This window comes from Poromitra crassiceps, assembly GCF_964638095.1.
Source record: "Poromitra crassiceps genome assembly, chromosome: 8".
In the NCBI taxonomy this organism is placed as follows: domain Eukaryota; kingdom Metazoa; phylum Chordata; class Actinopteri; order Beryciformes; family Melamphaidae; genus Poromitra; species Poromitra crassiceps.
Genome location: NC_139629.1, coordinates 37485711 through 37500468, shown reverse-complemented (window position 1 = coordinate 37500468; position 14758 = coordinate 37485711). Strand labels below are relative to the sequence as shown.

The following is a 14758-nucleotide window of genomic DNA, read 5'->3' as shown; positions in this document are numbered from 1 at the left end:
TTGGGGATGAACTGTCCCTTTAAGTCTGTGTAACGTTTGAGTATTCCTGTATTTTGTTCTGCATTTTTCTTGCTAATTATTGAACAAAATGCCAGTCACATTGACCCAAATGGTACAAATCAGATCCTCAAACAACATTTAATAAATAGATTTAACAATGTCACATGGGTGACATACTGCAGAATCGCCATCTCAAATGTGTCATGTCTTTGTCTGTTGTGTGTGTGTGTGTGTGTGTGTGTGTGTGTGTGTGTGTGTGTGTGTGTGTGTGTGTGTGTGTGTGTGTGTGTGTGAGAGAGAGAGAGCAGGCTTCCCATTGGCTGGCGTTGAGGTGAGGTCAGAGGTCAGGAGCCATGGAACTCATGGAAGCCAAAGCCAGCAGGGTGACGCTGTAAACCTCCATCTCATCTCCCTTTAGGGTAAGAGGCACACACACCTGCACCACCTCATTGGGCTGAAACGCACGCACGCACGCACACACACACACACACACACACACACACACACACACACACACACACACACACACACAATCAGTCAGTCAGTGTGCTCATAAATACATGTACAGATAAAGGCGCTAGGCTTGTATTGGTTTTGAAGGCCAACAGTGATATTGATATTTTTGGAGTAGGGATGCACGATGATATCGGCACGTCATGGGTATCGGCCGAGTAGGCAGAAGGGTAGGCATAATAATGTGTTAAGTATTTTACCTGCTTAGATTTACAGTTGTGAAAACTGTGGAGAAGTGGAATGGCCTGTACCGAAACCGCCACCAACACAACCCTCGGCTGCGTTCTCAATGGGAACGATTTCTTTAGTTCTGTTTCGTTCTGTGCTCAAGTACGATTGCCCCCCCTCCCTCTCCCACTTTGGTCAGCTTTCACTTTACAAAATGTATTCCGTGCTCGGGAACGGAACGGGTCCCCACCGTAAAGAATTTGGGAGTTTACTTTGATCAGATCAGTGATGGTGATGGTCCCTAACCTTGTATCCTCTGTGTGGCGTCCATGTGATGGTGACGGTGCGTCTCTGGCCGGCCTCCACGCTGCCTCGGCTGGGCTCCACGCTGAAGCCCTGCTGCTCCAGCCACGCTACGTTGTCCCAGTGGAACTCACCACTCTGCATGGGGCAAAACAGGGACAACTTCATTTTGTATTTGTATACTTTATTATCCCTGTGGGGGAAATTTATCCTCTGAATTTGACCCATCCTATACTACAGCCGTTGCAATCCTTTTCCAACTCACGGCCCACTTGAAAATCTCAAAAATGTTTACGGCGCACATCCGACCCTAACCAGTACTGAGCCCAAATAATGTGTTCTCAGAGCACTTTTTATTTTAACGATAAAAGGAGCTGTCCATCAGCTCAGGGGTGGAGCAGCGGACAAAAAGAAAAAAGAGAGCGAGATGATTGTTGGTTCATGTCACCCAGCGCTTGGTAAACCAGCTAATTCAAATGATGTGTATGTGATGACCGTTCACAGTACCTTCTTGGCGGGCTGTGTGGAGCGGATGCAGCCCACCTCCAGCTCCCTGACAGCGGGCCTGACAGCTCCCTCACTGTAGGCCGCCCGCAGGGTCACCAGCACGGGGAGGCTGCTAGGCTTCTCCAGCAGCTCGCACTCTGCCACATGGAGACAGGAGAGGAAGAAGTTACTGTCAGTTAATGTGGGTGGAGAGGTTTCTCTCTCTCCTCTCCTATGATGGATTTCTCCCTGTATGATTGCAGAAGGTTCACCGAAGGTTTTTTCTAAGCTAGAGACGCGTGGGGCTTTAAATCATTTAGGTTTTGTTATGAAAAAGTCAGAATCCTGAGCCAGGTTAGGACCGTCTTGAGTATACCAGATGTTTCTGTTCATCTGTAATTGGCATTGGTGGAGGCCTGCACACTCTGAGTGCCATTCTAGTTTAAGGTTGAAGTATTACGACTGCCAATTGTATTTGTATAGGGTATATGCAGGAATCCTGAAGTTAAATTCAATACCTTTTAATGATCATTGTTTATGAAAACTAAACAGTTTTATTTCATCTGTTAAACGAACATTTATCTTCCAAAAGGAATAAAATCAATCAAAATGCTACGGAGACATTAGCTAATCACCACAGAGCTGCAAAGATCCGTTTCCTTGGATCATTTCTCCCCATACGCCATCTGGAGTCGGGTTACATCAGCTGAGATGGTCGGGCGGGTCCGTGGTTCCTGGTCCTCGAAAATTAGATTTCCAAATAGGCGTGATTTTGATAAACTGATCTCATATTGGGGGTCTACATTGTTAGGTTTGTCTACTAAAATTATTAAAACTTCATAAAGTGCCATCTTAACTATAAATATTAACATTCGTAGAGCCCGAACTAAACAGTTGCCTTGGGGGGAAAATGGCGTTGTTTCAGATTTTTCAGCTCCTCGCTTGAATGCCAAAAATGCATGCTGGGATATGTGGACCGGGCCGTGAAGGACACAACAGTTGCAACATCCAGATTCGTAAAACGAGGCTGCATTTCAAGGAGCCGTCGAAATGGGACAGCCTTGGTCGCGCTGCGGTGACTCAGTGCAGCATCTGAACTGAGACACAGCTATAGTCTCCCCCTTGGTCTCCGACTGGTGGGAGACGATCAATCAAATCAATCACTACTACTACAACTACCAGTGACCATCCACTGTACCTGTGAGGTGAGCTTCACTGGGCTTTAGTGGAGGCAGGAGGGACTCAGTGGACACTGTCAGCGGGTCTCCTCCACACAGATACATGTTGTGTGAACAGGCCGCCCCCTTCAGATCCAACACACACACTGCACTCTGAGGACAGACATGAAACAGGGTTAGGGAAGCTCCGTCACCTCCACCTGTTTGAACTCTGACAGCCAGCAGGACATTCTGGGGGAAGGTCCTCATGGGAAGGTCCTCAAACTAGATGTAGTACTGAAGTGTGTGTGTGTGTGTGTGTGTGTGTGTGTGTGTGTGTGTGTGTGTGTGTGTGTGTGTGTGTGTGTACGTGTGTGTGTGTGTGTGTCTGCTGACCTTATTGGTGAGCTCCACAGTGAGTGTGTCAGAGTAGTGGACAGATGGGTGGTCGGGCTGGAAGGTGACAGTGATGTCCTGGCTCTGCCCTGGAGCAATGGCGCCCTCTACTGGCATCGCACTGAACACACTCAGCCCACTGTGGTTCTGGGTTCCTGGTACCGGATACAAAATCAATAATGCTACTACTATTACTATTAACTGTGAAACGACTACCAGTTACTCCTAGTACTACCACTAATACTACTATGGTACAGTACTACTACCGCTACTTGTACTACCTATACCTACATTTTAAGTACACTGAATGTTGATCCGATACTGCTTCTCTTTATAGCCAATGGGGCTAATGTTAATGTTGACACTTGACAGTGGAAGGAAGGACTACAACTCATCCCAAATCCTTTTCCAACGTTCTCAGGCAGCTCTAGTGAGTCGATTAGTGAGGCCTTACCCACAGTGGGCTGCTTCTGTGAGTCTGGGTAGGTGTAGTTAATGTAGGTTAGTGAGGCCTTACCCACAGCGGGCTGCTTCTGTGAGTCTGGGTAGCTGTAGTTAGGTTAGTGAGGCCTTACCCACAGCGAGCTGCTTCTGTGAGTCTGGGTAGTTGTAGTTAATGTAGGTTAGTGAGGCCTTATCCACAGCGAGCTGCTTCTGTGAGTCTTGGTAGTTGTAGTTAATGTAGGTTAGTGAGGCCTTACCCACAGCGAGCTGCTTCTGTGAGTCTTGGTAGTTGTAGTTAGGTTAGTGAGGCCTTACCCACAGCGAACTGCTTCTGTGAGTCTGGGTAGTTGTAGTTAGGTTAGTGAGGCCTTACCCACATCGAGCTGCTTCTGTGAGTCTGGGTAGTTGTAGTTAATGTAGGTTAGTGAGGCCTTACCCACAGCGAGCTGCTTCTGTGAGTCTGGGTAGTTGTAGTTAGGTTAGTGAGGCCTTACCCACAGCGAACTGCTTCTGAGAGTCTGGGTAGTTGTAGTTAGGTTAGTGAGGCCTTACCCACAGCGAACTGCTTCTGAGAGTCTGGGTAGTTGTAGTTAGGTTAGTGAGGCCTTACCCACAGCGAACTGCTTCTGAGAGTCTGGGTAGTTGTAGTTAGGTTAGTGAGGCCTTACCCACAGCGAGCTGCTTCTGAGAGTCTGGGTAGTTGTAGTTAGGTTAGTGAGGCCTTACCCACAGCGAGCTGCTTCTGTGAGTCTGGGTAGTTGTAGTTAGGTTAGTGAGGCCTTACCCACAGCGAACTGCTTCTGTGAGTCTGGGTAGTTGTAGTTAGGTTAGTGAGGCCTTACCCACAGCGAGCTGCTTCTGAGAGTCTGGGTAGGTGCTGAGCACGATGGGCCTGGAAGGAGACAGGCTGGCCAGCAGCACCCTGAAGCCCACCGCCACCGCACAGCTGTTCTGCAGCTGGAGGCAGAACACTGTCATTAAGCAAAACCCCAAAGTTTTTCACGTTTTAGAAACGTGATATGCAACGTATTTTTGGTTCAGAAATGTTGATATTTCACATTTCCATGGATTCTAGAAAGTAAACGTACTCCCACTCCTTCCTGTACGAGGTGAGCGCCGACACATCGGTGACAGACTGACCTTGAGAACCTTTGAGGAGCTCTCTCTCTCTAGCGTATGGCCCAAGTGGAGCAGGCCTCCGGCGGGGGAGGCGATGATGACGGGAAGCACACCCTCACCGCACAGAGTCACCTCCAGGGTCATCGTGCGGCTACGCACCTCCAGAGTCTCACGGTACTGGGGGTGAGAGCGGGTGAGCATTGGGAAAGTATTGGGGAAAACTTCTACCACAAGAAAGTGACTTTCTATCATTTCTCATCTACAGTTGAAGTCGGGGTGGAACCGGTGACCTGTGGTGGAAAGGTTAAGGGTAGTGTACCCCTAGAGATAAACGTACGTTGGCGTGAAAAGTGCAAATGAGTCCCAGAACAACAGCAAAGGAACCTTGTGAAGATGCTGGAGGAAACAGTTACAAAAATATCTCTATCCACAGAAAAACAAGTCATAACCGAGGCCTAACCTGAGAGGTGGGACAGGACGATGACTAAGTCTGAGGAAAACAAAATGAGTAGATGGGGGTGTTCTCTTGTTTTTGGATCATTTAGCTTCAGGCTGATATTGAGGGGTTGAGATAACAAATTGACTCACTTTCCTGCCCAGGGTTGGGCTGAAGGCGAGCAGCAGAGTGTGTTTTTCTCCTGCTCTGATACATCTGAGAGCGTTGAGCAGGCAGAAGGGACCGTTCACATCCAGCACTGACGACCTCAGCTTGGCAAACGTTAAAGAAACGCAGTTGTGAAATGTAACTACTTGCAACTATTCTGGTCAAATAATTTTTCTTTTGACTAATGTTACTACAAAGTGTTTTAATAAAAAGTAACTTTATTTGAGTAACTTTTAGTCACAAGTACAACGACATTTGTAATTTATGGTCAAATGTAAGGGAAAAAAGCAGTTGTGGAAAAGTAACAAATCAGTTATTCTAGTAAATTTAGTAACCATTTTCATAAAGCATTGTTTGCAGTACAGTACATACTGTATGTGGTTTTTGTCTGTTTGCAGTACAGTACATATGTGTTTTTTGTCTGTTTGCAGTACAGTACATATGTGTTTTTGTCTGTATCTTGTTCAGAAAAGCATTATACAAATAAAATATATTGTTGATTCGTACTTACAGTACTGGAGAAAGGATACATCCAAAGATCCCATGGAAATATTCTGAACTGTAAACCTTTTCACCACTTTCTGGCCTAAAAGTAGGACACATAAGATAAATACGAAACGTAAAAACACACGCAAAGAAATACGCACTTTAAATGCACGAACGAGCAAAACCTAAAATAACTGACCGACTGCCACTTGATGGAAGTGTATGCCGTTTTGTCCATTGCTCGATGTCGCCACTAGGGGGGGCCGTATGGCAGGGCAATGCAGCTCCAAGTAGAGAGTATTGAGGGGACTGAAAAAGATATTAGACATGGCAAGTTATGAAAGAAGCGCCTTGCTGTAGCTAGCTCCTTGCTGTAGCTAGCTCCTTGCTGTAGCTCCTTGCTGTAGCTAGGTCCTTGCTGTGACTATTTACACAGTTTCACAGCATGGCAGTTTCATGTGGCGTCGCTATGACGACCAATTGCGGGGGGGTGGGCACATTGAGGGGGTACAACTTGTAGTGGAAAACCAACAGGTACTACCAAAAGAGAGGAGAGGAGAGGCGATACTATGCAGTACTATAATTGCGGTGGAAAAGTGCTATACTGTACCTCCATGCTGGCTGGGCCTGTGGGTCTTCTGCTGGAGGCTCTCCATCTGACACGAAGCAGGGCAGCGTGTGCTCTCTGCAGCGCCGGGTGAACGAGCAGAGCAGAGAGGCCCGGCCTGCCTCGTACTCCTCCGACCTGGAAGTGACGCAGTCAGTCAACACAATTCGACACGTGGACAAACTCCTCTCAAACTCACATCTAAGTATTACATGATGCCAGAGATCGCACCAATGCGTGCATGGTGTAATCACTACAAATCACAAGAAATTGAAGTACTGATGAAATCACTGAAGCGATATAGGAGGGAGGTAAGTGTACGAGTTGTTGGCTTTGCGAGCTAATTTATAATTGAGTCAGAATTAGCTTCTGCTCGAGTTACGAATAATTGGGTTTAGCCCACTTTTTCAACAAAGAAAGGCTTTTATGGGAGTGGAAATCGTTGTCTCAAGAACAAGTGTGTCATTCCTCTTTATTTGATATTTTGGCTCTAGTTTCTCAGAGTTATCATAGTTATAAATCTGAAACCAAATGCTCTCTCTTCATATTCTTAGCCATCTCCTCACCTCCACCGTAGTTCCTGTCCAGGGAAAAGTAGAGAAGCAAGAGCATGCAAAGGGGTTCAGCCTCGTACCCTGGCTGTATGCAGGCGGGCGGCTCAGGGGCCGTGGCGGGCCCCTCGGTGCCGGGGCCCACAGGCACCTTGCTGCTCCTTGGGTTGGCAGACTGTTTCCCCTGAGACCGAGGCCGAGGAGCTTTCTTCCCTCTACTGGGCTCCTCTGGGACCTCCTGTTCAGTGTCACACGCACGAACGAGCGTACGCACACACGCACATACACACGCGCACACGCACGTACGCACACACACACGCACACACACACACACACACGCGCACATGCACATACGCACACGCACGCACACGCACGCACGTGCACACACATACACACACACACACGCACGCACACACACACACACGCGCACACACACACGCACACACGCACGCACACGCACGCACGTGCACACACATACACACACACACACGCACGCACACACACACACACGCGCACACACACACACGCACACACACGCATGCACGTGCACGCGCACACACACACACACACACACACACACACACACACACAGGCTTTATAAAAGGGTTAGACCACTATATCGCTTTGCCGATATTGGCCTTGGAAAGCCCCAGACACACCAAGCAGACAGTCGGCCGTCAGCCATGTCTGGGCATCTGTGGCTCTAGTAGTACTGTGTGCCGCACCATTGGCTCTAGTCTGCCTTAACGAAGGCTTGTTGGCAGCTTTTCCGGCATCGGGTCGTTAGTCCAACCAGAAAAGACTCCTTTTCCCCCACTGAATCATCAGGCACTCAAATCCTTCCATTTCCTTTTGGTAAATGGCCTGCATTTATATAGCGCTTGTATCCAAAGCGTTTTACAATCAGTAGGTACATTCACCCATTGATACACCGATGGGCAGCAGGCTACCACGCAGGGTGCTGGCACACCATCAGGAGCAATTTGGGGTTCAGTATCTTGCCCAAAGGCACTTCGACATGCAGACTGGAGGAGGCGGGAATCGAACCACCGATCTCTTTTATCCAAAGCGATTAGTGGACGACCCGCTCTACCTCCTGAGCTACAGCCACCCCGGATTTACTTTTATTTTATTTTTTCTTGCACCAGGTTCATTCCAGACCCCTGAAAATACTTTTGGCAAATTCTGGAGGCAATCGGAGCAACGGCACGCCAACTCCAGCCGGACAAACAGACAGACAACTCTCTAATTACAGTAGTAAGATTGGCCCAAGGGGGACCTACAAGTATAGCTCAAAAGAAGGTGACATATGTTACTGATTGGGTCAGACAGGGACATCATAATTTGTGGGACATGTTTACTCTTGGCTTGTATTGATTTTTTCCCCCTATTTTCAATTGATGCTACCTAATAATTACCACTTGCCACCTAGCTATGTCAACTCGTGCGTAATGTTATGACAATACCAAGGCAGCAAAAATACAGAAGAAATGTGCCAAAGTAGGGAGTTGTATAGCCGCTCACCTCCTGCTGGGTCTGTGGTCGTCTCTCAGACTCCTGCTCACGGAGCAGCTTGGCCTGACTGAGGAGGTGCAGCGCCTCCTCCCTGATCTCCTGCTCCAACAGCCTGGGTCTGAACGTTACCTGGACCACACACCTCTGCATCAGCCCAGAGAGGGTGGAGGAGACATGTGAAGGATTATTTACGATAGATGATAGAGCAAGAACATGGGTTACTATAGTGTGTTTGTGTTGTATTTCGGACATTTTTTTTTGTTGTTGAAGTCCAGTATTTTGTAAGCCTGAGTTTGTAGACTTGAATTTGCTATATTTATTGATTAGATGCGTTTCATCCTGTGAACGATCATATTCAACTGTCACAATTTATTAACTACAATAAACTGCAATGATTTACAAGCTACATGTGTGTCCTTTGTATTGTTATTACTATTCACAATCACACACAAATGGATTTGATTGTAGATTGTGCAGACTAGCAATAGTTAACTTTTATGTCCAGTAGAGGGCATCATCACACTATAAAGTAATTTGAGCTGAGCTGACTTTAGCTGCAATGGCTGTTTGCCTCACTCTGACACTGATATACTAGATAGAGATAAATAAATTAGAACTGTGCTGTATTAAACTGGGGCTGGACACCTTTCCTGTCTAGTCACAGCAAGAACTAATCCATTCCTTGTCTATGACTAAGTTGAAATTTTAAAAACACAATGTAGTAGCTAAATCAGGTCACTTTCTTGTGCAGTCCAGGTAATTTCCCCCTCTGCAAATGGGTAGTGCCATGAACAATTGCTATGTAAGAGAAGGTAATTTCTGAAAATGTATTGCCTTAATTCCTAGAAAATAAACAATTACATTTGGGGTATATGCTCATAAAAAACCTTCAGTACCTACAGGATTCTTCCTTGAATTCATGTATAATAGAGAAGAGGTTGCTAAAAATATGTGACCATAGAATTTGTATTGGTGGAATGGTCATTCCCATTCAAATCTCCACCCGTGAATAGTTGGCTGGCACAGAATGTTTGATACGGTTGTCATGGAAATCAGTATTGAGACCATAGAGATGCCTGAGACTCAGAAAGCTGATGTGTTTCCATGGCAACGGCATCATTTGGATGAACATTCCAATGGCAAATGTGACAAACATTCTCTTGTCTCAACTTCTTTCCACACAAGAAGCAATGGTCATACATAGAAAAAAATAAACATGACTGAAACTACATTGCTTGACGGAAGAATGATTATTTGTTACCAATAAATTATTTTGCATGTTTTGTTGCTGTGTTTTTATTGTACGAAACCTTGTGAGTTGTATGCAGTAACCGTTATGCTACCTGCACCAAAGGAAAATGGTTTACGTGGTTTTACGTCTGGCTCTTACGTGGTTTTACGTCTGGCTGTTACATGGTTTTACGTCCGGCTGTTACGTCTGGCTGTTATGTGGTTTTATGTCTAGCTGTTACGTGGTTTTACGTCTGGCTGTTACGTCTGGCTGTTATGTGGTTTTATGTCTAGCTGTTACTTGGTTTTACGTCTGGCTGTTACGTGGTTTTACGTCTGGCTGTTATGTGGTTTTACGTCTGGCTGTTATGTGGTTTTACGTCTGGCTGTTATGTGGTTTTACGTCTGGCTGTTATGTGGTTTTACGTCTGGCTGTTATGTGGTTTTACGTCTGGCTGTTATGTGGTTTTACGTCTGGCTCTCTCTCTTTCGTGTATCGTCATTCATATATCCAGCTTTGTGTCGTGCAGCCATGCCCTCGTCTCAGGTCCCACTCGGAAGAGGCCCTCCTCTGAAGGTGGTCTATGCAGGGGACAGGTGGTGATCACGTGGTTGGCAGTCTGCTCAGGCTCCCCGCACTCACACGCTGCACTGTCGGTTAGGCCCCACTTCTTCATGGACGCTTTGAAGCAGCCAACCCCTGTGCGAAGGCGGTTCAGGAGGGTCCATTGCCGGCGAGGTAGGTCTTCTCCTTCAACGCCACCTCCAGGGTCCTGGATGTAATGGTGTAGGCGTGTCTGTCCTGTCGACTCCCACTCCTGCTTCCATGCCGCCGCCAGCCAGGCTTTGGTTGGCAGATCCTCCGGGATGGAGTTAAGCATCTCTTGCGCGGCCTGGTTGTATGAGTGGCGGGACTTGAGTCTGCTTGGAGGTATTGCCATGGTGGTGGTTTCATGGAGGAGGTGCCAGCTGTGTTCCTTGGCTTTCCTTGCCAGGGCGAGGGTAGCGGCCTCTCGCCGTAGGCCGGCTGGCGCTATTCCTGCTAGGGCTGGCAGGTAGAACACGGGGGTGGGTTTCAGGCAGCCAGTGATGATCCGGAGTGCATTATTGATGGCCGTGTCGACCTTCTTGGCATGTGGGCTTCTGCTCCAGGTTGGGGCACAGTACTCGGCTGCAGAGAAAACGAGGGCTTGTGTGGAGATACGTAAAACCTTGGCCGAGGCCCCCCAGGTTGTGCCAGCAAGGCGGCGGATGAGTGAGACCCTAGCTGTTACTTTGGCCCTCACTTCATCCAAATGATGTTTATAGGACAATGTCCTGTCCAAGCGCACGCCCAGGTACTTTGGGGCCTGCTGGAACTCCAGGGGTTTGTTTTCCACAGAGATCTTCAACTCCCTTCTTGCTTCCCTGTTGCAGAGGTGGAATGCTGCGGATACGGTCTTTCCGGTACTGAGCTGCAGTCGCCAGCTCCGAAGGTAGGCAGCCAGGACGTCCATATCCTGGTTGAGGCCCTCTTCAACAGCCTTCCATGTGGGTTGGTGTAACATGATGGCTAGGTCGTCCGCATACCCATACCTTCTAGATGTTGTCACCGGTAGGTCAAAGATGTAAATGTTGAAGAGCATCGGTGAGAGGACAGACCCTTGTGGAACCCCGTTTCTCAGCCTCCTGAGCCTGCTGCGCTGGCCGTCACTGGTCTGGAGAATGAAACTGCGGTTTGACAGCATCTGGCTGTTATGTGGCTTTACGTCTGGCTGTTATGTGGCTTTACGTCTGGCTGTTATGTGGCTTTACGTCTGGCTGTTATGTGGCTTTACGTCTGGCTGTTATGTGGTTTTACGTCTGGCTGTTATGTGGTTTTACGTCTGGCTGTTATGTGGTTTTACGTCTGGCTGTTATGTGGCTTTACGTCTGGCTGTTATGTGGTTTTACGTCTGGCTGTTATGTGGTTTTACGTCTGGCTGTTATGTGGCTTTACGTCTGGCTGTTATGTGGTTTTACGTCTGGCTGTTACGTTTTAGGTCTGGTTCTTACGCCCAAAACACACACAGACCTTACACACACAACACAACACCGGGCCGGAGTCCCGCTAAACTACTTGTGGTTTGTGTTACGTCTACACGCACTGTGTACAGACATGTCTGTATCACGTGTTAGCCTACATAGTTATGTAGGTCTACACACTTTTTCTGTCGGTCTTTGTGACCATGTCCTTGTGTATGTAAGGCTGAGGGTGCTCAGAGCATAAAGAATTTCATTGTATTTATACATTGTATTATACATAATGACAAATAAACTACTTGAGACTTGAGACTTGAGATTATCATCTAGTATCTTAAAAATGTCAAAATACGCTGGAGGGAGGCTTTTCAGCAGAATAACTGTGTGCCTACCTCTCCAGGCAGCAGCGCTCCGGCAGAAGGGCTGACAGTGATGTCAGAATCCTCCGGCAGAGCGAAGCAGAACAGCCTGGGCCCCGTGGAGCCCACAGGGTGCCTGGGCCCCGCCGAGCCCACAGGGTGGGCCAGGTAGAGCAGAGCGCTGGCCTGGTCCCCTACTGACGTGGCCCCAAACTGGACCAGGGAGTGGGACAGCTCCAGTGGAGGGCAGATGCCAACTCCTCGGCACGATAGAGGGAATTCTCTGGTGACGTGGCAATATAGCAATTAATGGCTTGGTTGGCTCAACAATCAAAATGTTACATTAGGATCAATTCAGCTTCAAGGCATCCCATAGATGGCCACAGTAGTATTGATTAGTCCTGCAACAAATATATAATCAATCAAACGATCAATATCCATCATATCAGAGGTGGACAACACTGGCTGTACCAGATTCCATTCTTATAAAAGGCAAATATGGGCTCCATATTACTGTATATCAGCAAACCCATATATCGCTCTAATCACAATGACTCAATTGAATGACTATAAATGGACGATGATACACAATGTGAGAACATTGAGAGGTTACCTGTTCATTCCAGATCTGCAGTTGAGCTGAAAGTGATACTCTTTAGCCTTCTTGGCACTGAATATCAGATCGATCTCCAGGGTCTCTAGTGGGAGGAGAGTTCCAAAGCCATCATTGGGTTGGACCTCAATAACCTACATGGTGAGAGAACAACAAAGACAACCACAATCTGTTACTCAGAAATTTTCTAATCTCTATCATCTACTGTGTCCCCTCCACTACAGATCAGGTACCTCTGGAAGGCCCAGGAAGCCAAAGTCCTGAGGCAGCAGGGAGAGGTTGGTGAGGCGAATGCTGGTCTTGACCGCCTGGTAGATGGAGCAGAAGCCAAAGTCCACCTGAGTCTGGTCAAACTGCAGGTCCGAGGAGGTGATGACGGCGTGGACGGTGAAGGGGACAGAGCGCACCTAAAGGCACAAAGGTGACGCATCTTTACACACCTTACAATTCTGTCTGTGTGAAAGATTGCCACGTCAATGGAAAACTCAACCTCGTACATTTATTTACTAGAACAGCAAAAATGCTCCCCCTAAAAAGTCCAAACTGGATTGACTCTAGAAATATCTTCATGACAAAACTTCTAAATATGAATGTATGGACTTTTTAGCCATTGTAGCTGAAATATTATCATTTTGGGATATGGGGCAGTAATTAATGCACCTTTAGATAAGCCACTTTTCAATATGCATGGTACTGTATGCATAGCACACATTAGCACACAGCTACTTTAGAAAACTAAATGATGTTGAGAAGGAGCAGCAGAGAGTTTTCTCTTGAGCCAGGTCTGGGTGCAGCAGAGGACCTTGTTTATCAGATATATATATATATATATATATATATATATATATATATATATATATATATATATATATATATATATATATATATATATATATATATATATATATATATATATATATATAATATGCATGGATGGTATGCATAGCACACAGCTACCTACCTACAGTACCTATTAACTAAATGATTTTGAGCAGGAGCAGCAGAAATGTTCTCTTGAGCCATGCTCTAGGTGCAGCAGAGGACCTTGTTTATCAGTCCTGCTCTCTGCACCACCGCCTCCCTGGCTGCTGTGGCATCTGGTGACTATACCATACCACAGGGTGTGTGTGTGTGTGTGTGTGTGTGTGTGTGTGTGTGTGTGTGTGTGTGTGTGTGTGTGTGTGGGTGTGCGTTCGTGCAGTGTGTGTGTGTGCGCGTGTGCGTGCGGTGTGTGTGTGTGCGTTCGTGCAGTGTGCGTGTGTGTGTATGTGTAGTGCCAGGAGCTCAGGGCCTGGGGCTGGGGGCAACAGCTTTGGGGCTCCACAGGAGCATCCTGGCCCTGCCTTTTGGCTCTGAAGCCCTTTTCCCACATGCGCTTTGTACCGCTAAATGACCGGAACGTGGTCTAATGCCTGCATGTGAGAAAGTCGTCGTGCCGGTATAAGCGCGAGCCCGTCATCGCAGAGATTTCACCAGTTTCGAGGCAGTCAGAAGAGCGGTATGCGCGATAGCGGACTTAAGTGTAGAACGGGTCCAGTCATTTCCCGCGACACTCTCATGGGCGAGGTGTACACACGTTGCTTAATGTTCCAGCGGGTATAATCTAATCATTCGCGCACATTAAAGCAAACTGGCGAAATGATCTTGTGATAATAATGTGTGGGCGTGCTGATTTCCCCCTCTCTCCTCTCCTCTCTGCTGCCTGCTCGCTCTCTGTGGCCACAGTCCTCCTCCTCCTTCAGTCACAGCCCGACAGGGACACAGACGAAGCAAATGCACGAAGCGAAATGTGGAAGTATTTTGCTTACGTTGCCGACAGCGAAGGCAAGCCCGGACACATCAAACGAAGCCAGTCTGTAAAAAGTGCTTCAACGCGACGCAGGTGAACGGATAAACAAGCAAACTTATTTCACCATTCGGAGTTTTGCCGACACGTCACTCCCCACCCGCTCTGTAGTGCCGCCCCGCCCCCCAACATACAGGCAAATTCGCTGATAGATTCCCACATGCGCGAGCCGAAGTGTGAAGGGAAATGTCCGATATTGACTTACAGGTAATTTTCCGGTACGCATGAGGGAAAACGGCTTGAGTCAGATCTCCGCCTCCTCCAAATCCCTCTCTGGGGGCTGTGTGGAGAGAGGGACCAGCGGCTGTGTGGAGAGAGGGACTGGGGGCTGTGTGGAGAGAGGGACTGGGGGCTGTGTGG

The 14758-nt window shown here is 47.6% G+C and overlaps 1 protein-coding gene across 1 annotated transcript in view; it reads right to left on the bottom strand.

The window, feature by feature from the left end:
• Positions 1 to 337: 337 nt before the first annotated feature.
• The window catches only part of cfap74 (cilia and flagella associated protein 74), a gene marked incomplete at both ends in the record, with an annotated part of 52314 nt that continues 37893 nt past the window's right edge, over positions 338 to 14758 (bottom strand). Inside the window, 16 exons of the mRNA XM_083641196.1 lie at positions 338 to 454; positions 988 to 1122; positions 1492 to 1628; positions 2669 to 2801; positions 3024 to 3178; positions 4310 to 4424; positions 4608 to 4763; positions 5175 to 5294; positions 5721 to 5776; positions 5876 to 5985; positions 6287 to 6421; positions 6918 to 7072; positions 8359 to 8493; positions 11973 to 12222; positions 12553 to 12686; positions 12786 to 12959. Of these exons, the coding sequence (XP_083497322.1) occupies positions 338 to 454; positions 988 to 1122; positions 1492 to 1628; positions 2669 to 2801; positions 3024 to 3178; positions 4310 to 4424; positions 4608 to 4763; positions 5175 to 5294; positions 5721 to 5776; positions 5876 to 5985; positions 6287 to 6421; positions 6918 to 7072; positions 8359 to 8493; positions 11973 to 12222; positions 12553 to 12686; positions 12786 to 12959 (2217 nt within the window). The remainder of the gene's footprint in view (positions 455 to 987; positions 1123 to 1491; positions 1629 to 2668; positions 2802 to 3023; positions 3179 to 4309; positions 4425 to 4607; positions 4764 to 5174; positions 5295 to 5720; positions 5777 to 5875; positions 5986 to 6286; positions 6422 to 6917; positions 7073 to 8358; positions 8494 to 11972; positions 12223 to 12552; positions 12687 to 12785; positions 12960 to 14758) is intronic.